Raw genomic sequence first — 25,105 nt, 5'->3', positions numbered from 1 at the left:
CTTTATTAAATGTAACATAACTTAATCTAATATTAACATAACTTGACTTAATTTACTTGATTTAGCTTAATTTAGCTTAATTTAGCGTAATGTAGCATAACATAATGTAACGTAATGCAAATGTAATGTAACGCAAACGTAACGTAACCTAATATTAACTTAAATGGACCTAAATTAACTTGATGGCCTTATCAAATTCCTGGGGATAACGCTTTTTCTGTTGTTTTATGATTTTTGTATGGATTTGTGTTATATGTGGTTGTTTTTTAGTCTTTATACTCATTTGTGCAAAGCAATGTTTTCATTCATTCATTCATTCATTCATTCATGTGATGCAAGGTTAAAAGCATTTAAGCATACATGAATAGTGACAGCTGTTATTCTGAATGTCCACCTAATGTACACTATGTTGTCAGCTCTGAATTCATTTAACCAAAAGTGCAGCCATGAAGACAACTTTCTAAATCAACAGACAAATTTTATAAAATACTTTGTATCTATTTTCTACTATTGGAAAGGCTGAGAGCTGTGAGCCAGTTCTAAATCCACTGAGACAAAAAGTTTGTACGTGTCATTTCTTTAAGAAGGATAAACACAGTGGAGCCTCAGTAATTGACACTCTCACTATAACTTGTATATTTTCACATCCTCTTATTTAAACTGCACATTCTTGTTGAGTTTATCATGGCCTCCAGGAATGTAACAGATGACCCATTTTTTTCTCTCAAATATCTCAAAGGCAGGGAAGCTGGACATAAAAAGATGAGTTAATGCATCCGTTTTTAAAATCCCCAAGTGCATGCTGGGACATGTGGGGCCAATGATGGCCCCTGTGACACTGAAAAGGATTAGGTTATTGCAAGTAATCTCCTGAATATTATTTCGGGCAAGTGAAATTTAAAGTAAACTGGAAGACATTACTGATAAATGAATGAATTTACAGCAAGATGGATTTGCAGTAGAGTTTAATAATGTAACATTTCCACTGCAAGGTACGGCTCATCTTAATTTGTCTTGCTCTTTTTTGGTTTTCCATAAGCAGAAGTTTTTGGATACGTGGTACATATTTTTGGTAACAGCTCAGCAAACAACAGATACTATAAGGTGTTGTTAAAACACTGCAGAAATCTGACTGGTCAGAGAGAATTGTCATTTGTTCAACACAGGACAGCCTGCATAACCATGTCATTTTAAAATAGGGATTGCTTTTTTTTTAATCACACGACCAGGTTTTTTTTTAAATGACAGAATACAAAGGAAATGTGTCTCAGGGGAGGTAGGATGAGTACGCAAATGCAGAACAAAAAAGCATACAGGTGTGCAAAAAAAGCAAGCCTTTAATGCTGATGCTAAGACATCAAAAAACAAATAGGTTACCAAAAAACACAATACAATATAATTCAAAAATTAAACTGAAAGCAGGATCACTAGAAGAGCAGGATAACAGCAACAGTAACAGACGAACTGAAAGGAACGTATATATACACGTCACTAATCAAGACAACCACACACACAGCTGAGGTGGGTGGACACCGTAAACGGGAGGGAAACACAGAGATTGGCTAACAAATGAAGGCGTGGCAGGAAACACAGAGGGTGGACCAAACGAGACGTAAGGTGTTAAAGATGAGGTCATGCTTTGTCACCATGGCAATAGGAAAATCAGCCAATCAGCCTCCACCCTCTGTCTATTAGACTAATGTATGTCTGTTGTTAAAGAACTACAGCTATACTGCCTTGTTGAATCATTTTCTAATGCATGCACCAATATAATTGTCTTATTATGTCCATTTGTATTCTTCATGAAAGTGCCTCTGACATGACTATTATGTAACTGGAACATTAAAAAGGCCAACAAATGCATACAATGGACTTATTGATCTTATTGAGAGAAGATTTGATTCAACAACACTTTTATGGTCAGGACTGAGATATTCTTTCATTAGAAATCTCACCCCCTTAAAGGTCATAACTCCACTTCTCTCAGCTCCTGAACATTACACCTGAAACCCTGGCAACTGGACAGAGACCCCCTCCTTACACGAAGGGTGACCCAATTGGCTCTGAGTTTGTTGTAACCTTAGAGGCCAACAATTTGCTTTGCAAATTTGTTTCTGTATCTCTTACAGAGGGCTGTAGCAAATTGTACTTAGGTTTTTTTGAATGACGCTTCGAATATCTGTCGTCACATTTTATGATATCGTCATCTAAAAAAATCCTTGAACAAAATCCTCACTTTTAATAAAGTATTTAATTCGATTACAAGCGTTCACTTGTGATAAGCATTTGTGTGTAGCTTTATGTTGAATTGTCTATCTCGTGTCTTTGTATCACTTTATAACATGTGCTCTTGTGTGTATTGTTTGTCTTTTGTGGGTTTTCTTTCTGCAGATGAGGGATTGCAGATGTGAATTAGCTCCAAGCTATAATGAGCTATGGGGCATCAAATGGTAACATTTAAGTTTTAAACTGTACATGGTCCCTTTTAAATACATTAATAAATAATAAAGATTAAATGAGTTGGTCTTTCTTTTCTTAACTAAATCAACTTTCTTTAATGAATAAATGTAATTCATGGTGCTTTTAGGGTGCTGCTAGAATGCCCCAATAACACAGGTGCGTGCCTCCATTTGTGTGAGGCAAAGTGAACAGTCTTTCGACTGCAGTGAAAATGTTGTTTTTAAAAGATTAAATGCCAACAAATATAGACTCAAGGTGAATGTTTTTTTGTAAAAAAAAATGTTGTGAATTTTGGAAATTATTACATCTATTTTTTTTAAATTACTTTTGGACTGTACAATGCTCTGGAGTTGTCGGCAATGTCTGGATCACACAAGCTTAAAACAATACAACACAACAACCACTAGGATCTAATTCAACAAATTGTGAGACACATACTACATCAGAATAGCCTAATCTCTATCCCTAACTGTGTAGAGATACGTGTTTAAACCGAATAAAGAGACTAAAAGAAACCTAAAAAGAAAAAGCTGAGCAGGATTCGATTCTTGATTCAGAATTCAAATGTCAACATTACAGGTGAGCCTCTGACACTTCAAAGTATTTGTAACAGCCCTACTTTTACAATATATTGAATTATTCACAAAATGTACGGCTATTATCAGTAAAAAGTAAACTCATGTCAGCTGGAGACAATCAGTCATTTTTCCAAACTAAACAGGAACACATCTAATTCAGCTTTTTAGCATTTTTATAAAAAATCTGCAAATTAATTGTATAGCCTAAGTTTCAGTTTCTTCTGTAAATAAGCTAAAAAAACCCCACAAACAAACCCTGTTTTCATAAATGAAACACAAATGAGTACACAAAAGTAGTACACAAAATAAACACATATTTCACATACAGTACTGCCTGTTGCTGTCGCTGTGTTTTCCACATGCTTATTAAGCCACAATTGAGTTGATGCCAGTAAAACTAAACACAATATATGAAGAGTGTGTGGATATCCATAAACATTTTCCATCCTCTCATAATGGGAGGGGTGGGTTTGACCCCCAACAGCAGCTAAATTGGTAACAGCAGATAAGCTTTTTAACCTGCAGGCCACTTCAGATCAAACAAGCTTTAGTGTTCCCACAGTTTCCTAACTTAACATAGTAAAATGTCTAAAAATTAAAATGATCAGCCACAACATCCCACTTAGCGCTTCATCGCCTTTTCTCCTAATTATCCACAACCGTGAAAACCACCAAAGATAAGAGAGATAATGTGTTCCAATAAATGCTGCAGTCTGCAGCTTGATACCTTCACACTTTATCATTCCCGCGTATCATCTGACTAAACAGACTGTAAGAGCTAAATTAAACCTCATCTCACCTTTCTCCTACACTCAGCAGAGGAGCCGGCGAAAGAGAGAGAGGTCATGTTTAGAGCATGACATCACCCCCACCAACCCTCCCCGGCAATATTGCTATCTGTTCCCTGTTACACAATATTTCTTTAAGAGAAGAAGCAGATTTTTTTTTCCCTTCAACCATTCAACGTCGAAAAAAAGGGAGCACATTTAGCGGCTGCCAAGGATGAGGTCACCGCGCTGTCTGTGCCAGCTTTACCAGCCAGCCAGGCTGCCAGTCAAACACACACATGCACGCACAGCCGCACACACTGAACAGGATGGGACAAGAGTATTTCAGCTCTGTTTACTACATAGAAACACCCTGACACTGGGGCCTGTGATTACATCATGGGTTTCCTTGGCCTGGATGACACACCACGTTGATATTTCTGTCTGGAGGGATCAGTGAATGAAGACACAGAACTGTACATGAAACACTGATCCACTTGTTAAACGTTTACTTTTCCACTTCAGCTGAGTGTGGAGTTACTGTACGACGGAGGCATGTTAATACACCTCCTGTGGTTTTACAGAAGCAGAGTCCTGTTTCGCACCTTGGAAAGGCAAAATAATACAATAGCAATAACAATAGAAAAAAACACATTGGTCTGGAGAAATGTGTGACTGTGTGTGTGTGTGTGTGTATTCAAAGAGTTCAGTTTTGAACCTGAGACCTGAGCAACTCTGAAATCTGAAACCACTTTTCTTTTCCTACTCTATATACAACCTCTACACATGAAGTCATAACCTCTGTGTGTGTGTGTGTGTGTGTGTGTGTGTGTGTGTGTGTGTGTGTGTGTGTTTGTGTAGTTGCAGGGCGATTTCACAGTTTTCCCTTTGAAGTTGCTTTTGATAGCACACAGATATTTAACAATTCATACTACATGCACCTAGAAAGAGGAAATGTGAAATTCACGAGGGGGGAGATTGAGAGCATGTTGACACAAGGAAAATAAAACAACCTAGAGGGTCAGGGAGAGCATGTAGATTGTGACTTCCTGTGATGCGAAAGAGTGTGTGTGTGTGTGTGTGTTAACATGTGTGCGTGCAATTGCGTGTAAAGTGCAGAATTACAGTCCGTTTCCTGTCTTTCCTGATTAGAAAGTAATAGGCCAAAGGCAGAGTGTTTTGTGGCTTTAATTTCAGGGTAGAGATCTGAAACCATTAAAACTTGGAGGAATAGTCAGACTTCTTGGGAAATACACTTTTTTACTTTTTGTTGTTTAATTAGATGGCATTTCTTATTAGATAGTTTCAAAAAACAAGGAAAAATGTCCATAAAACTATATTTATAATGCCCTTAATTATATATTTAAAATTATGTTACGGAAAAGGGAAATAATATATATTTTTAGCACTGTCTTGAGGTCATTTTCCTGTTGTTGTGTTTTGTTTGTTTGTTTGGTTAGTTTTGGGGGTTTTTTGGCTTATTTTCAGGAAATGTTCTTGTAACTTTTTACTAATTTCTTGCTATTTTGTGGGCCATTGCTTGTCAAGTTGCTTATCGCCCTCTTCCCATGCTTTTGAAAGAACTTAAGCCAATTTGCTGAGGTTTTAAAGGATTAAGAAGTAGAGTGGAGGTTTCTGGCACAACTTCACCAACATCCAAGGTGCATGGAGAATGAAGAGAGTCTAGAAGAGGTCAAAGAGCTCCAGCAACACTTGTAGTTTGAGGAATAACTTTAAAGGGTTAAGAAGTAACCAACAGACGGTTAGACTAGCTTGGTATTAAGACTGAAAACAGGTGAAAACAGCTAGCCCTCTTTATTTGTGGCTTAAGGGTTATGGTTATCACCAGCTGTTGACAGCACTTCAACAGTGTTTTTGTGTCTTCTTTAGGATGGAGATTTTTTTTAAAACACTGCTTGTGTAGACAGGATGTTTTTGTAAGAACAGTGAAGGAAAACTCAGTTAACAAAAACTACTGGTGTAGGTGTGGACTGGGGAAAAATTAAATGAAATATAACATGTAAATTAATGAGCTTAAGAGGTGCAACTAGGCGACCTTTGTTACCTTTGGACAAAACCAGCTTGCTGTCTCCCCCGTTTCCCATCTTTAAGCTAAGACGTAACATAATCAACATCTATATCTCTGTCACAAAGTGACAAAGTGTGTTTCTCAAAATTTCTAACTATTCCTTCAATGGTGCAACAAATAAATAACTAAGCCTATGAGCTTCAGTCCAAAAATGATGGCATTAGTTTTCAAAAACCAACTAATGGTCCAGTTGTACGTAGCGTTGTCATGAATTGTAATATAAAGTATGCTCATAAAGACGGTTTTTGATAGAGCATAATGTTGGAGGAGGAAGTTATAAACAGGAAGAAGCAGTACGAAAATATCTGACTAGTCCGTACCTGAGGTGAGGAACAGGAGGGGTTGTGTACAGGACCTGGTATACCCATTATACACGACATCTGCTTCTCTATCTGAAGTGGGAAAAAAATTGACACGCAAAAAACCTTTCAACCATGAGAAGAAAAAGCTTCAACACAAACATAACCTCAAATATAAAAAGTTCTCCCCAAGGTCACATCCATTAGGAGTTTGACACTTTTGATTAATTCATACACAAGAGTGAAGTGAATTTTTATGTCAGCCATAAATATTTCTAACTTCGGGATCTTGACCACTTTGGCCACTATACCTGCATCTATAAATCATAATGCATGCGTGTCTGAATACAAATGTATGTGTGCGTGAGTCTCCCAAACTTACGGGCATGTGCTGAGCAGATGCCCCTTGCATGGCGGGGTCTGGCAGGGTGCCAGGTAAGGAGGCTGGCAGTGGTTGTCTGTGTCTGTTCCGCATGTGGAGGAGGGATGACAGTGGCCCGGGAACCGGCCTGTGGTCAGCCACAGAGAGAGAGAGAGAGAGACGAGTCATGCCGGAGTGCGATACACAGCTAAAGAGGTGCAAGTTCAAACGTTTATAGCTTTCATGGTCGACGGGGGTGAGGCTGAGAAGGATGGACATGGTCAAAAACGGTCAATGTGGAAACTGAGGGTGGATAAATGGATGACATGAATCGAAGTAGTGATAGAGGAGGGATTACGTTAAAATCTACTAGATTTCTATCTTCACCCCAATCAACAATAGGTGATTGGAATTTCATTTGGGGTGCTCAAAACATTTTTTTCCTCGAGAAACAATATCCCAGTTACAATCCACAGACCTAAGTCCTTAATGATGTGGGACCCCTTTTTCAAACACGTGGAAGCTGGACTTTCAAGATATTCCAGAGAAATTGACCATGTATTTTAGCGACATTAAAGGCAGTTGTCTGACCGACAACCATTATATTATGTTTAAATATGTTATGTTATGTTTATTATTGTACACATGTATTTACTTTTTATTACTTAGTTTTTCTTTTTATCTTGGTCTGGGTACTGGTTTGATTTGTAGTATTTGTCTTGTCTTAGTCCTGTCTTGGTTTTGTATTGCTCTTTATTTCACTTGCTACTGACATTTTTGTTTTATCTTTACTGGATTGGCCAATAATTATTGTCTTGTTTTTTACTGTCTTATTTGAAAAAAATCAATAATCAGATTGTGGGGGAAAAAAAGAAAATCCACAGACCCCACTCTGAACAGTTTACACTGGGACTCCTTTTAGCCGAATGAAAACTAGTTCTGTGGATTAGAGTTGTGCATGAATGAGTCCCAAAACCTGGAAATGAGTTTCCTTGTCCAGAAGTCAATGGGTTTATCATTAAATGCCTGAATTTTACGTCTTTAAAAAGGTGGTTGCTAACAAGTGGCCAAATGAGATACAGGACATCATCACACTGAGCCTCACTGTGGTGATGTTGAAGTCATGCGACCATAGTGTACTTCGTTTACAGCCTAATGTTAGCTTTTTACTTCTGCTGATTGCATTTATGCTTCAAAAATCATAACACTGCTTTTCATTTGTGAAGATAATCTTGCTTACCAAAATGTGTAAGTATCATAAAGGCATGTTGAAGGTTCTTATTGGGCTATTTGGTCTCAGTCAAATCTGGCAACACTGGGTGGAGGAGGAGATCTCAAAGGAGTAAATATGGGCGCATAAAACCTAAACTATCAACAAAGCTGCAAAACACCAAAAGTAAGAGAGAAACAACACTTAAAATCTGGACAAAAGCATCCGCTTTTGAAAAAGAAAGTCAAAATATTATTGTACGTGTGAGAAAAAAAGGCGTAAACAGTGGTCTGAGGTGAAGCAACGATGATGGAAACTATTATGAGGTGAAAAAAAAGCGAAAGAAAACAGAGATATGGGAAAAAGTGACAGCTTGAGAGGGAGGAAAGAAGCTCGAGAATCACAGCGGGAGATGTAGAGACCCGGGGTGCCATGTGCTGACCTAACCGCTCTGGCTCTCTGCCAATCGGACAGCGTGGGCCTCCATGGCCGCGCTGAGGTCATCGGCAATGATGTCATCACTGAATCTGGGGTATGCGGCCCGTTTTAACATACAACAAAGTTCAGACAAACCAAAACAGCATTTCCTAACGTAACCACAACAGTTCGACCGGGCCAAGAGCCAGACAGTCAGAGACCAGGTCGCTATGGAAACCGGTCGTAAACACGAGGGGAAACAGTCAGACACACGATCCATGGTTCATTTAGTAACACTTAGCTGGTCTCACTGACTAACATGCTGTCTGGATTCAGCTGGCACTGATTTATGTACTATAATCAACCGTCAGCTTTCTCCCACTGTCCTGTCCTGTCCTGTCTGGTCCTGGACAGATGTGTGGAGCTTATTATGTCACTCACTTACTTTTGGTACCTTAGTTCATCTAATCAACTCCAGAGATGTGACATATGCTTTGTTTATCTACAATATGTATTGCAAGAAGAAATCGGAAGGTTTTTATTTTTAACTGAGTGTCGAGATAAAAGAAATCTTTAAAATTCCTCCTCAGGCACCAAAGTATGAACAACAGAACTACAAATGTGAGGCACCGGTCATGTATTTTCAATGTCCCCCTGGTTCGAGGCTGACTCAAAACCTTTGTTACATGTCATTCTCTACTTCTCTCTCCCTTTATTTCCAGTCTACGGTTTACTCACAAATAAAGGCATTAAATGCCTCAACAATACTTGCCAATTTGTCATAAATGTATTTAAACAAAATGTATTTTATATATTGGATGATAAAGAGTAGACAAAAAAAAAACAAACGATCTCGTCTGCTAAAAACATTTGAAATAGTGAAAATACTGAAAAAAGTCAAAGTGGCAGTTGAATTACAATTACAGAAAGATGGTGAAAAGACAGTGAGAATAGAAGTGCTGAGAGAATATTCAGCAATGAAAAAAGCTGAAATGACAACTTGAGTCACATGGCTTGGACTCAAGTCAGACTCACAAATTTTATCACTTTAGACTCAATTTGACAAACCCAAGAAAGATTTGCAACTCAAATTGGACTTAAACACCAACGACTTGTAGATTCACTTGGACATTGGTCTTTTCATTTCGAAATACTTGATACCTCTTCCTAATGTTACATTGAGAGCCAGTTTGAAAAAAAATGTACCAAAAATAATTTTGTTTGCGCACAAAAATTATGTGGTAGTCAGCAAAAAAGAATTGCAGTATGCAAAACATGCAGGTTGAAAATTACAGAGATGACAGAGATGCAAGAACTCTCAACAAAGTTGTTTAAACAAATAGATACAAATTTTAAAAAGCCTTCAAGACTTTTGTAGATGTGATATATAATTATTCTGTTGTTAAAATTGCATTACATTTGATGAAGAATACATTATGACTTGTTTAGGACTCAAAACTAGAAGTTTAGGACTTGAGAAGTACTTGTGACGAGCAAAATAATGACTTGGTCCCATCTCAGCATTTTAAGCATATGGTAAGTGTTTGAAAAAAGAAAGTCAAAAACTATTTTACTCTGTTTGTGTTTTGGTCTAATTCTATTTTGTTTTATTTTAAAAGAAAAGAAAAGAAAAGAAATGTAACTTATACATGCTATTAAGACAAAATATTAATCATAATCCAGTCACAGATATGTTGTTATTGACGGTGTTACTTAAAATTTTAGATATTTACCAATTTGCATGATAAATTAAAACTGTGCAATGTATACATTAAGCATACAATCAAAAAATATATATATTTTTAAAGTTAAAGATCTGCTTGTACTGTCAGTCACAATTATGCTATTTGCATTGCCATAAATGTGGAGCTTTAATCAGGGAATAATTGAATGAATTTTAATTTGACATGGCTAAAATATAACAAGATATTTTTTCACATCAAACATTCTGCGAGTAAAATGGGTGTGACAGTTTTCATTAAACTCACAGTATATGTAATAATGAGATATTCGGATGACACAAATCCAAAGTTAAAACGTCAGGAAGAGGGAAAGCAGCTGCTGGGAGCTGGCCAGATGAAAGACAGGAACTCCTCTAATCTGTCTGTTGAACTGGTTGATAACCAGGGAGCCATGGACGCTGCACAGGCGCTGAGAGCCTCTGCCTCTGAGTCTTAACAGACATAACACAGGCGGTGTTTGGGTGGCAGGGTGGGTAGTGTCAGTGGGTTTGAGTGGGCGTTGTACAGCGGTTCTCCATCTCTTTTTGCTAAGACTTTGTTCTCTGAGTAAATTGATGTTTGATTTTTTTCCCTTCTCTCTCTCAGCTCATTAGTGCAGTGATAAATTATGCAGGGGGAAATGCCAGTCTGTGCCAGACAGAATGAGTTATAATACGTCCAAAACAGGATGGGCGAGACGATGAAGCAGAGGAAGAAAGAGCGAGAAAAGGCAACATTAAAAGGAAATATGTGTGTGTGCTATGAAGAGACGTTGAAGAGCATGGATGAATACAGAAGAAGTAAAATCTGCACTGTATAGGTGCCTTTAGGTATGCATGTGTGCAGCCGTACTCACCCTGAGTGTGTGAGGGTGGAAGGAGCCTGGGTGATGACTGATCCGGACTGCGAGGAGGACAAAGCTTGCTGGGCAGCCAGGCTGCAGCTGGGGCCCATCATGGGGCCATGAGGCTGAGGGTGCTGCAGGGGATGGGGATGGTGCAGCGGTGGCTGGGGATGTGGGTGCTGAGGCTGGGGTGGGTGCTGGAGCTGAAGCTGGGGTTTGAGCTGCTGCTGGTTCATACAGGACGGCCCATTGTGAGACAGCGTCTGCTGGGAGACGTGGGAGCGACAATCAGCTGGGAACGTTTTGAATTCGCAGTGTCTGCTTTCAGTCAGCGTGTTGTTTTGTGATCTGAGGTGATTTTGATGAGCGCATGCATATGTAAGTGTGTGTGTGTGCTTGTATGTGCTTGTGGGTTTGATGTCTAGCTGTTTAATTTGCAGGGGAGAATGTGATCGCATGGTGTGTCTTTCCTCGCAGCAGGTCAGATATCTGCAGCTGTCTTATTGGGTCTGACTGCTTTTATCTCCCTCACACTCAAGTGTCACTCAAAACACTAACCTGAAGACCTCAAAACAAACACTGAGCAGAAATATGGGACAACTGTGTCTCTATTCTTGCAACCATCAGCCAGAGAAGCCAAAATATTAGAAATTCTGCTTAATTTTAGCTTGAAATGTTCTGTAAAATGTACCTGTTTGCACTTTTCCTCTTCTTGTGCTTGAAGAAACTCCTCCTCTATCTCCTTGAACAGACCAACCTCTTCACAGTTCTGCAAAAATCGGGTTGGCGTTGGAGTCTGGTCTGGAATCATTACAAGCAAACACACACAAAAAAATTAGCACTCATTCAAGTATCTGCCACAACAGTCTCTCCTGTTTTAGCTTAGTTAAATCGACTGTCGTCTAAGCTGCAATGCAAGGAGGAGAAACAAGTTTTGTCTGGGCCACTGCTTTCTGTCTCTCTCTGTGATAACACCAGTCTGTCTCTCTGAGCCGTCTAAACATGCAGGGGTCAAAGGTCAGTCAGGCTCTTTGTTTTGACATGAGATTTCCTGCAGGAGGCGTGACAGGCTCCAGGACAGAGAGGGAGAGAGAGGCGCAGAGGGAGAGTCTGCAGAGGTTAGATGCCATGCTAATGTTTACGTCCAGATGAACAGCTGTTTCTATGGTTACAGACAGTGTCACGTCACAGCACCCTGATCATGAGACTGGATCATGGCGGTGCAATAGAAAACAATACTTTGATAATGAAACTTCTTGTCATTCATCTATCTTGCCCCCTTCGTTATACTTGTAGGAGGTTTACATTTACAGCATTAAAGCTGTGACCTACACCTGGATTAGTATATTAAAAATATCTTAAATAACTAAATATAGATCATTTGTTTTAATACTATGTTGTTGCATGTATGGATGGATTACTGAACAGACCACGTGGGTACAGGCCGAGGAGCCCAAAGTGTCAGGGGCACCCCAGGCCTTCATCTACAAAATGTTACTCAAATTATTATATTATATTACCAGAAAGAGACACAAAAACACTACAAACAGATGTGCATGAACTGCAAAGAGACACAAAATAACTACAAAAACAGGCAAAACAACCACAAGGAGACACAAAACGACCAAAAAAGACACAAACATTACTTCAAAGGGACAAATTAAACCACAAAAAGATGCATAAAAGACTAAAGTAGGGCACAAAACAAAGAGGGCAAAACCACCACATACTCTGTGTGCTGATCCCATATAGGGGGTGGAGGCTTTTGTGTATCAGGGCCAACTGTCTCATGGTTTGCCCATGATTGCATGCAGTGCGATAGTTTGACTGGTTTTTGGAAGCCACTTTTCCCTAATTCTTACTTTTTTAATTACAAATGTATCTAAAGCAACATTTAGACTATCAAGGAATACAAAGTTTCCCAACTAAATCCCATGATACTGAATCTCCCCTCAGGTAAGCAGGATGACTCATTTTTTTATTCCCTTATGTAAAAAAAAAAAATCTGACTTGAAAAAAGGGGAAGGAAATGAGGAATTTACCCAGTTTAAGTTATTTTGGTCATCAGTCAAGTTTCGATGTTTTTCAAGCAAAAATGCAAAAAACATTTTCTGGTTCCACTTTTAAATGTGAGGATTTGCTGCTTTCCCCTGCATTTTAGTAAATTTAATATATTTGGGTTTTGGACTGTTGGCTGGGGGAAAAAAGCTATTTGAAGAAGTCACATTGGACTTCGGGAATTTGTGATTTAGCTTTTTTTTGTTGCTATTTTGTGTCAATTTATAGACAAAACAATTATGCAATTAATCAAGAAAATGATTGGATCCACTGTGGTATATTTACTGCAGCTGCAACAATTAATTGATTGGTTGTCAGCAGTATTAAACATCAACTTTTTACATGTGACTATTTTCTGATTTCTTTACTCCTCTGTGACAGTAAACTGAATATCTTTGGGTTGTGGACAAAACAAAACATGGGAGGATGTTACCTTGGGGTTTAGGATACACTTTCATAGACATTTTCAAAATTTTCTGGCATTTTTATGACAGCTAATCTATTATTTGTTAAAGTAATCAGCATATAATGCATGACAATGAAAATCTATCCATTTGATATTGGTAAATAGATTAGAATTAATCAGCAAACTAATATAGAGTCACTGTCAAACTCTGTCACAGTGTCAAACTGAGGTATCCACAAGCATTTGGTTTCATAAGTTCTGCCCCATGATTCTCTCCTGTGCCTACTTGCACTCCCACTACTTTGCCCAGTATCCAAAAAGAAAAAAAAAAAAGAGTAAAATCTTTGAAACCTTTGTGCTGACCTTTGTGCATCGTCTGCCTGTGTTTTAAATCAAAGTTGGTTTTGATGGTGTTATCAGTATGTTTGGTCTAATCTGATTGAGTACACTGTACACGTTGCAGCATGAGCAGCTCTGTTTCACAGCACAGACTATCTGAGGGAAGGAAGCCTGTATCGAGCTTATCTGATTTCATACTGTATAACGTAGCGTCATCATTTTTTCATCGAGCACTGATCCTGAAAGGAGGTCACCACACACACACACACACACACGCGCACACACAGCCAGACAACAACTCAACTGAGAATATATAGCATGTCTAAGCAGTGAAAAAGTGAAGATTATTCATGGTTATAGGGAGAAAAGGCAATTCACAGACTATGTATTAGCTCTTGGTGGATGTGGGATAGAAGTCAGAGAATTGTATGTTTTTTTTTCTTTACGTGGTTTCTTTTGCACCCTCTCACCTGTAAAAGCCGTATCCGTCTTGATGGAGGAGAACTTGAGAGACATCTCATGCTTGTGGCTGTGGATGATCAGATGCTCCTCTAACTGGAAGCGCTGCAGGACACCGACAGAGTGAGAAAGATATGAAGAGATGCGTGCAGCTGTATGACCTGATGAAGCATGGGATGACGTCCAGATAAATCAAATGACGTTTCTTATAGCTGACTTATCAGTCATGGCGGTTATAGTCACTATTTGAGAATATTTATCACTTCATATAATAAACAAATTAAGAATACTGTATACTTATAATGTATATATTACACATATATATGTTTTTACAATTATTAAAGTTATTTATTGCAAACCATCCCTTTTCCAGTCTTGATATATGCACATCATCATGCAATTCTGGGTTTAGTGAGGCTATTTTTTAATAATGAAAAGCTCAATATTGGCTTAAAGAGCTCTTGAGCTGTTAACATATGAGCTAAAACTATATATACTATATATATAGCATATATATATATACTATATACTGCAACAATAAAAAGTCAATAGCATGGTGTGGGGAATCATGTTGTGTACTACATATAAAAAAAAACAAATATCTCCATGTGCTTGGCTAAAATCTGGCACTGAACCTTTTACTTTTGAAACTGGATGGTTTGTTAATCTAGAAAAAGAAAATCAGATCCATCCAGTGTATTGTCTAAATTTTGAGTCTTCAACAAGGGGTCCTCAGAGTTACTGCAGAGGGGTCACCAAATTGTTTTTTTCTTTTGTGTGTGTTCTATTGCTCTTGTTTTTAACCAAAATTTCAAATATGTCTGACAATACACATTAAAATGAATCCAACATATTTTACCATTTGAAACTTCTATTCTTTGTGCAAACGGATTTTCCTCTTGTAAAAGCAGATACAGGTCTAGCTGCAGCCTGAGGCTGATATGGCCCTCTGCCTGATTACCTCCATCCGCCCAGTTTAACTCGAAACTAATTTTTATACATGCACAAAGACTGAGATGGCTGTTCACATGTGAAACATATAAATGAGCCAGTTATTTAGCTCTACGTAGAGATAATCTGTAGACAATTAATAGCTCCTCATGTCAATGGTTCATTTGAAGATTGTTTGTGTTTTCTTTCTTTTCCCTTTCCACGTCCTTCATATATGCATGGCTGGAAGATGTGTTTAAAATAACAGTGATCTATAACAATCCCATGTGGGATAAGCCAAAGGTTTGGTATGACAGAAATAAAACAGAATGAATGAATGTATGCCACCTGCTTTTCATGTGACAAATATTTGTTTTGATTTGATTTTTTTGAATTTATTTCATTTCATGTAAAAAAGGAAATAAAGAAATATTGCACAAAAACATCTTAAATCTTGAAGATCATATAATCATCAATATGGAAATATGTTTAATAATCATGTGACAAAGACCTTTCTTTCATATTAAAGCATTTTATTTCACCTACAATTGATGATTTTTTTATTCCCGGTCAGGAGTGAAAACCTAGTTTGATACTGATAATCATGTAATATCCTGCTGAAGAATGTTAAATATAGCTGGTACAGTGCAGGTGTAACACAAACAAACTGTGTCCAACTGACCTGAGAGCAGCCCGGGGCGCCGCACACATAAGGCCTGTCCTGTCTGTCATTCATGTCATACACAAGCCTAAAGAACAGAAGAAGCAAGAACAACATATCCTCATCAAAATGTAGGGAACTGCAGTATCTCTCTGCGCACACAGTTCCAGAGTATTTAATTCAGCGGGCAGCTTGTAGTCCTGTATTTTTAATTACACAGAGGCAATGCCCTCAAGTATCCCGAACTGAGCTTGTATGATATTCTCCTTTTATCAAGTCTTCACTGTAGAAGCGGTGTGTAATGAGGTCGATGCCACTGATGATGGATGTTTCACCCAGAGACACAGCATTATCTCAAGGAAAATGATCCCTTTGGTGCCAACAGGAGAGCTACAGTGCTGCTGTACATGGCAGGTAGTCATTTTTATTAGGACAAGCACTATAATAAATACAGTCTGTTTGTGTTTTCCCTAACTATTCATTACACATTACTAATAACATGTAAGCACCAGAAGGGAATCAGAGCCTTACGGGAATTATGATCTTTTCTTTTCATGGTTATTATGTAGCCAAGTGTGGTGCAATTAAGCTTTCATCAGGGTGTCAGTTAATAATACAAGTGTGATGAGAGGAAACACGCTTGCCATGCAAAACATGCACTGTATTCTCACAAGTTGGTTTTATTTATTTTTTAAATCTAAGAAAATCAATTGCCTTGTTAAAGCTAAGTAAATATAACTATTAGTTTTAATTTATTTAAATTTCATACATAATTGTTAAGTTTACTTGAATTTTAGTTATATTTACTTAATTTTATGACGTTGTTGCAACTTAAAAATGACAAGTGAATAAACTTGTTCTGAGTAGATGATAGCACCATGCAAGTAGTACTTAACTGAACATTTTTGAGTATTTCTCTCAGAAAGATTTAGTCTGAATAATTCTAGGGGTTTTTTTTCAAGATTTTTTGTAGGACTTTGACCATTTAAAAACCTGAGCAAATTAATTTGATTTATTTTAAAAACATGGTCAGAAGGCTGTGAGCTATTTAACAACACATTGCTCAAATTCAAATCAACACTGCAAGAAAATTACCTGAAAATAAGCCAAAAAAACCCCCAAAATTATTATTTAAAAAAAAAAGGTTTTCCTGGACATTTTTCCATAGTTATTTGATAAGTTTGTAACAATGGGGTTAAAGTGGAATTGTTTTTTGTTTGGGGATTTTTTCAAGTTTTTCTTTTTTGGCTTTTGCCTTTATTGGTGATAGGACAGTTCAAGTGTGAAAGGGGAAGAGAGAGAGGGGATGACATGCAGCAACGGGCCGAGACTGGAATTGAAACCACAGCCACTGCGGGCCAGAACATAGTCTTTGTACATGAGGGGGGCCGCTCTACCAACTGAGCTACTGGACACCCCAAAGTAGAATTGTTTTTATTAAATAATTTTGTTTGTTTTATAAAAACTTCGGTCTTGTCTCAAGATTTTCACAATGGCATTTTGTTAAAATGAAAATAATCCTGTGAACTAGTCATTCCTTGTTGTGCTTACTTTAGTTATCAAATGCAATCAGTTTCCTTAACACAACTTAAGATGCTGTGACTCAAAAAGAACAATTTCACTTGTCATTTTTCAGTTTACTTAATAAAATGAAGTTACTACAACATTTTTTTAAGTAAACCTAACAGATAGAAAGTAAACATAATATAAGAATAGTTATATTTAGTTCCCTTCTTCAAGGCAACCAGCCTCCTAGATTTCTTTAAGTAAGATCAACTTGTTTATTTCCCAGTGTAAAAATGAAGTTGTCATAGGTTAAAAATATCAACACAAACAGAGTACAATGATAAACCCATGTGCAGCTCTAACCCAGGCTTCAGCTCTTCAGTGGAGATATTAAGCAATTGATGGGGGGTAATTATGACTTATTTGAGGGGCTGCTGACCCCTCATTTTCCACTGAGAGCAAAGGAAGAAGCCTTCAACTCCCTGGCCTCAGGCGTTCCTCTGAGCTGTGTCACCTAACAGGACTCACACACTTGTAGAGAGGTCAACAGGGTGCTTGACTTTTCTTCCTCCTACAGCACATGTTTACTGACAACTGCAAGGAGGAAGAAGTAGTAATCCAGAATTGTTAAGACGTACGTGGGACACTTATTCACAGGTACACACATGCTTTCCCCTCAAGCAAACTTTGGGTGTGCGTGAGCAGAGAGCCATGAAAAGACAGTAAAGTGAGTCCTGATGTTATGGGAAAGAGTGAGAGCGAAAGAGAAGAGCGAGGAGAGAGGGCAAAAGTACATGCTTCCATAAGAAATGGAAAGTGTGTGGGGTAGGGGGGTTGGAGAGTGACATTAGGGTGATGGAGGGAGAAATGGAAAGGGCAAGTGGCAGAGAAAGAGAGAAAGAGAGAGAGAGAGAGGAGGAGGAGGACAAAATGAATGGAAGAGAGAAGGAATGAGGATGGGAGGGCTGCACTGTAGGACTACGCCTGACAGGTTTGAACCTGCCTCAGCCCCCATTTTCCAACCCCTACAAGTAGATGTGACTTCATAGCTGTGTATGTGTGTGTGTGTGTGTGTGTGTGTGTGTGTGTGTGTGTGTGTGTGTGTGTGAACGTGGGTTTGTTTGTGTGTTACAAACAGAATGAGCAAGCAAGTGTCCATAACACCATAACAATAGATAAATAGGTAATTTTGGAAATCAGTTGAAAAAGACATGTAACTGTAATTTACAGTGTCTTTCTAGTTGCCACATTATATAATGTGATATTTAAATAAATAGATTAATAGATAGATAATTATCAGAAGATCATCATGATTATCTCAAACAGATTTTTCCTTTCTGCCCTCTTTTCAGAAGCACTTGTGCACATTGGTGGAATGTAACAAAGTACATTTACTCAAGTACTGTATTTAAGTATGAATTTGATGTACTTGTACTTAGCCTGTTCTTTTCATGTCATTTTATACCTCTACTCCACTACATTTCAGAGAAAAATATTGTACTTTTTACTTCACTTCACTTATCCGACAGCTTTAGTTACTAGTTACTTTACAAATTAAGATTTTTGCACAAAAAGCATAACAGAAGTTTACAAGATATGATGTGTTATAAATGAAACTATCAACAATTAACACAAGTACAGCTGAAACAATTAGTCCAAGAATCAATCAGACAACTGAGAGAAAATTGAATTAACAATGCTATTTTATTTCTGATAAATATTTTGGTGGTTTTCTAATTAATTTTTTAATAATTCGTACGTTTTTCTTATTTATTTATTCATCTAGTTATTTTTTTTTTTAGATTTTTCCTGGATTGAGGACTTTTACTTTTAATTCTTAGTACATGTTCTTGATTCTAATTAGGCTACTTATTTTTATTTGAGAAATATCATTAATGTAGCCTCGGGCTTTTACTTGTAACAGAGTATTTTTACAGTGTGGTATTAGTACTTTTACTTGAATAAAGGATCTGAATACTTTGTTCACCCCTGTTTGTACAAGATGAGCAGACTCAGCACATTTTCAGAAAAACCTTCTGTCAGAGCGGTTACATCAATGCCATATGACGTCATCCTTAATACATAAATCCAACAACAGACCAGACAACATGTTGCCAATTCAAAACGGATTAATGTCCCTGTTGTTTATATATATATATATATATATTTGTCTTTGGGGCAACTAAGTCATAAGACTTTTTTCCCGCCTCCCTCTCTGTTTCTGCTCTGCATTTATTATGAATGACATAATACAGTTGGAAATTTTAAAACCACCATGTGCTTGTGAATCATCAATATCCAGCTTCAAAAGCGAGCCAACTTTACTTACTTCTCAAAATTGCCATGTTTGATAGATGACTGTCAACAACACCGAAGAGCTCGCGCCGGTTTGGAGCTCATTCAGCTCAAATTAGACAGCGGTTCTGACCAAGCAAAGCGTCCGGCTTGCAGACGGTCCTGTATGTGCCCCCAAAAACATGCCGGTGTGTTTCCCTTTCCTACCGCTCCGAATAGCAACCTGTTCAACCCATAAACAAGCCCGACACAGCTGTATGGAGAGTGCTGTCACACCCCCCAAATAGACGCTCGCGCTCAACCTCGTCCGCCTGATGATGAGCGTTAACCGGGACACTCAGCAAGCCAAAAAACTTCCCCGTTAACTTTACAGCAGCGTCAAAAAAATAAGAAACGAACGTAAAACTAAATAAATAAATAAATAAATCAGCAGACTGTGTCAGCGTCAAGTGAATGCTTGCTGTTGAGTTTAAAGTTTTGTGAATGAAAGTAAATTGCGGAGGCTTACCTACAAGTAGAGAGGGACAAGCGGCGCTCCAGAGAGGAACCACGTTGGACTGGAGCGAGATTACAATACGTTCTATTTACAGAAGCATTACATCACCCTCCCGGTGACGTCACGTGGGATTCCTGAACTTCTAAATCATTGCGGTCCCGTACGGAGAGAGGGACTAAGGGGGGGGCGGGGTTACGGCACCGGCCGGTAGGGGGACGGCAGCAGCAGCAGCATGGTGGCGGACCCGGACCGACGGACGGCCCTTGTCAGACACACCAATGACAACGTGACGGGACACGGGGCAGACCGGGTGGGCGGAAGAGACCCGGCCCCCCCTCAGTTTCAGTGTCTGTCTGAAACGGGACGTCCCAGCGTCTGTATCCAGTTTATGCCATGAGCGACAGCCCCCCGAGTTTTTTCAAACTTTCCTGCCGGTTGTGGGCTTCTTTTTAATGTCGAATAAAATATAAAAAAAAAACATAAACAGGCTTGAAGAGAAATTAGACTGTGCTTTGTCTCGAACAGATGCCAATAAATAAAACTGAGACCATGATGAAAACACAATAAGTATAATAGTAACATTGCTAAAACTAGAGCCAGCATCATTTAAAAAAATAAACAAACAAATAAATAATTTAGAATAATAATAGTAATATGCATTCATGTATTAATTGTAATTAATTGTCCCAGTGACCCTCTGTTTTACTCTCTGATTACCCTAAAAATTGCTTTACCCCCACTTGTCATCTGTCACACTGCCAATCTCAGTGACCTGAGAATAATAATAATAATAATAATAATAATAATAATAATAATAATAATAATAATAATAATAAATTTATAATCAGGTGCCTAGGGGCTGGGGGTGGCATCATTGGATAATAAATGAGCTTTTACTGCAGTGACAAAAACACTGAAATGAGAAAAGATATGTGAGGTATTTGAAAAGTTTCAGCAGTGGAGTGTTATTGATAAAGTGTAAGACATTGGGATATTTTGAGTTTGTTGTTGATACCATCAGTGCATCCACAGTTACTACACACTGATAGCCATTGTGCGTTTAAAATGATGTCATAAGTCATGAACAAGGCAAAGACTCATGCCCCATTCTGACACAAATTTGTGTAGGGGACACATACAGTATTTCAAACAGAACAGATTCACAGTTTTAAAAAAAAAGTTGTTATTCATTATGTTTTGTACTAAAATAAGACATTTTATACTATGGTTTACAGTTTGGCAGTTTTCATAGAGATGAGAGAAAGATGAGATTTGAAATATTCCGGTCAATGCATCACTTTTTCATTTAAGTAACTCTGAATTCAATTATTGTTTCCAAAAATAAATAAATGCCCACTGTGATGTAATTTGATCAAAATCATTTATATGATGCCCTTAAATCCCATTGGTCATACAAAATAACAGCAGGGACTTTGGCCATTCACATCTCCACTGAGCTAAGCCATGCAGTAATATCTGCCATGTTTGGTCAGGCTTTCCGGTGCTCCAGCCGGGCTGGGGCTGAACAGAGGGATATGGTTTTGTTGTGGTTCAAGAGCAAAACGGGACCAAACCCTACTGACTCATCATCAACCAATCGCCCAAGGTATGCAAATTCCAGTAGCCAAGGAAACGGGAAGAAACAGGAAGTTGTGATGATGTCACTCTGTGTTTTGAGCTCTTCCCCTGTGTGGATGTGAATCACTGAGCTTTGTTTTCAGTGAAGATATGCAATGTTTTCTGCACGTGTGCGTGCCTGTGAAGACTGCACAGTCGCACTGAAAGTGTATGACGGCAGCCAGGAAGTCTCTTGTTGGTGCCCCAGAGCAGACAATACCACTGAGATTACAACTACCCCCATAACTCAGTGGCTGCAGCAGCCATTACCATCTGGCATCGTCACCTCAGCATGGCTCTTAACAGCCAGACTGGGAGCTTCAGAGAGCTGCCTGCTCAGAGCCTGATGTCGCCGCAACTGTAAAAATATGGTGTTTCAGGTCATAGGTCAAACAAACTTACTGACCTCAGTCCCCATGTAGCATTATCCTCGCTGTAGCTACATCTGGCTCTGCTCCCACCTACACCCTGCTGCCAAACTGTTTTAACTGGTACATAGAGGTTTCTGACTAGAGATGGGACCAAGCAGTTGTTTTGCAAGTCACAAGTAAGTCTCAAGTCTTTGCACTCAAGATACAAGTTAAGTCCCAAGTCAAGACAGTTAGATCCCAAGTTAAGACAGGCTGGTCCCAAGTCAAGCCTCAATCAAGTCAGTCAAGTCCTAAGTAAAGACAGCAAAGTTCAAAGTCAAGAAAGTCAAGTCCCAATCAAGACTCAAATCAAGACAGTCATGTTTCCAAGTCAAGACAGTCAAGTCTTGAGTCAAGACAGTTAAGTCCCAAGTCAAGACAGTTAAGTCCCAAGTCAAGACAGTTAGATCCCAAGTAAAGACAGGCTAGTCCCAAGTCAAGTTCAAAGTCAAGAAAGTCAAGTCCCAATCAAGTCTCAAATCAGGACAGTCAAGTCTCAAGTCAAGTCAGTCAAGTCTCAAGTCAAGTCAGTGAAGTCCTAAGTAAAGACATTAAAGTTCAAAGTCAAGAAAGTCAAGTCCCAATCAAGTCTCAAATCAAGACGGTCAAGTCTCCAGCCAAGGCAGTCATGTGTCCAGGTCAAGACAGTCAAGTTCCAAGTCAAGACAGTCATGTCTCAATTCGAGACAGTCAAGTCTCAAGTCAAGACAGCCAGGTCCCAAGTCAAGACAGTAAAGTCCCAAGTCAATTCTCAAGTCAAGACATACAAGTCCTAAGTTTATACAGTAAATTCCAAAGTCAAGACAGTTGAGTCTCAAATCAAGACAGCCAAAACTCAAGACAAGTCTCAAGTCGAGACAGTCAAATCCCAAGTCAAGTACCAGGTCACGAGTGATAACCCCAAGTCCTAAACTTTGAGTTCTGAGTCCTTAACACACCATTATGTGCTCTTCACCTTATGTAATGCCATTTTAACAGAGTAATAATATATCAAATTTACAAAAATTAGGAATGCTTTTGAAAATTTGCATTTATTTGTTAAAACACATTTGTTGGAAGGTGTTGCATCTGCATTCTTTGACCTGCACATTCTGCATGCTGCAGTGAGCTGACTACTGCGTAGTTTTAGCATGGGAACGTGGGAATTATCTTTGGCTGCTCAGTAACATAAAATTAGCTTTTAATGGGTCTCTCCTGCAAATTGATTGGATGCTTTCAGATTGGTTTGAACAAAATGGATCCTTGGAATTAAGTGTCATCTTGCTGGGTATGAATCACATGAAAGTCAACTGATTCTGGAAATGAAGGGACATTAATCCATTCTTCGTACAATTTTAAAATTCCATACTTTTTAATTTTTGGCCTTGGGGGAAGCTATCATGTTTTTTTTTTTTTTTTAATTTAAAGGGCTAAAGTCCAAGTAAAGTTTCATGACTGTTTGTTTTTGTCAAGTCGAGTGTAAAATAATCAATTCTGTGACTAGTGCCTGACTTGAGTCCAAGTCATGTGACCTAAGTCTAAACTTCTGTTTCTGACTCTTTCCATCAGTGAAGTGCAGAGTAATGTGCGACTTAAAAAGTAACTGGAAACAGATATTTTAAACGGCATCCAAGTATACAAGTTACAGTCATCTGATTATGTAATGCTGTGGTTGTTGGAGTTAAATTTACATCCAACTCTGACCTCACATGCAGATCCACTCCAGAGCAGACCGCTTGTATACTTGAGTTGTGTGTTGGTCATTACACTACCTCGACTGTTTGTCTTCAGCGAAAAAGGAGCTGATAATCAGATGATCCATGCTGGCTTAAAATCCATCCAAAACTGTTACACTGTGCGCCACCCACACTCCCTCAAATCAGATGATGTCATGCACCATAAACTCTCGCTGAGTCTCTCCCTTTCTTTCTTGCATTTCACAACACATGCTCCCACTTCTCATTTACGTAATGGTGTTGGGAACTGCGTCACTGTCACAGCTCTGATACACCATGTGTGTGTAATGAGTGTGTTTGTGTTGAGTGTGTGTCTACGGGTTTGTGTGTAAGAGAGAACATCTGTGTTAGGCTCATGAAGTCACTGAGTTTCTATACTGCACACGTGCGAATGCTGATGATGTCATGTTGTTTGTGTGAGCATATGTGTTTGTAATGGTTGGTACTTATTTGCAGCTGTACAATTTATTCTATCTATTCTTCATATGCATGTGTGTGTGTGTGTGTGTGTGTGTGTGTGTGTGTGTGTGTGTTTCAAATGGCTGAGTAGATAGACGGCAGTCAGAAAAAAGAGCGAGTGTGCTTCCAGGTCTTCAGGTTGTTTGCTGAAGTCACTGGCCAGTGGTTTATGACAGGCCATTTTAACGCTCGATTAACAGGTCCAGCACAGGCCAGCCGGCCCTGGTTAGCCGACTTCAATGATTTAGGGACATTCTCCTCTCTCTGGGAGCCACACACACATTACTAAGTTCTCTCTTGCCACTGAACCATTAGAGGGCAATATTAATCCTAAACTTTATGGTTGTGATAGATACTGTTGTCATTGGGTTATGCAACTGCTATATCTTAAACATTAGAGTTATCTCTGGGTGACTTTGGGACAGAGATGGAAAATAAACAACAATAATTAAGAAGAAAAGCTACAAAAAATAATTGATTTTGAGATTTCCAAAATTCCATTTCAGTCTTTTGCATGTGCACATGTAAAATGTTTGCTGCAGCCCATTACACCGCTATGATTAAATCAATTTCAAGGAAGGAAAGTATTATTGCACATTTTATACACATAAACAATCCAAAGTGTTTACGTGAGGCATAAAAGAGATTAAAAATGGATTACAGCCCATGCACGCACATTACTGCAAATTAATGTTTGTTTTTTTTAAATCCAGCAGCTATTTACCATGATGAATATAAAGAGAAGAATTTAGATTGTCAGCATAAGTCCAGCTCACAATCAGTTGTTATTCTGGGACTATGATGCTGCCACTCCTAGGTGACTCTGGTCAGTGGAAGTTCAGTTCCTCCTCCAGATCATATCCACACAGTATCTGGATAGCTTTGTCTGCTCAGGCCTATTCAATAGCAAGCTGTATGATCCTACTACTCTACTGTTTTATTACAGTGTGGTGCTGATGATAAGCATCAACTTCAAGGCAAATGTAAACTATGTTTTTCTTTGAGAGT

At 38.5% G+C, this 25,105-nt stretch overlaps 1 protein-coding gene across 6 annotated transcripts in view; it reads right to left on the bottom strand.

Moving 5' to 3' along the window:
- Positions 1-25,105, bottom strand: part of LOC121957945 (cyclic AMP-responsive element-binding protein 5) — a 30,085-nt gene that overhangs the window by 3,268 nt on the left and 1,712 nt on the right. For 2 of the 6 annotated variants that reach the window (XM_042506768.2, XM_088089904.1), the window contains exons 2-7: positions 15,621-15,687; positions 14,020-14,113; positions 11,438-11,547; positions 10,759-11,012; positions 6,576-6,702; positions 6,215-6,286 (exon numbers count right to left, since the gene is read on the bottom strand). In XM_042506768.2, the coding sequence (XP_042362702.2) occupies positions 6,215-6,286; positions 6,576-6,702; positions 10,759-11,012; positions 11,438-11,547; positions 14,020-14,113; positions 15,621-15,687 (724 nt within the window). The other 4 variants (XM_088089905.1, XM_042506767.2, XM_088089906.1 and 1 more) reach the window with 4 other exon arrangements.

The sequence above is a fragment of the Plectropomus leopardus genome, chromosome 17 (assembly GCF_026936395.1).
Source record: "Plectropomus leopardus strain MGB_pleo_1.0 chromosome 17, ASM2693639v1, whole genome shotgun sequence".
Taxonomy (NCBI): domain Eukaryota; kingdom Metazoa; phylum Chordata; class Actinopteri; order Perciformes; family Serranidae; genus Plectropomus; species Plectropomus leopardus.
This window is presented reverse-complemented; position numbering and strand designations above follow the sequence as displayed.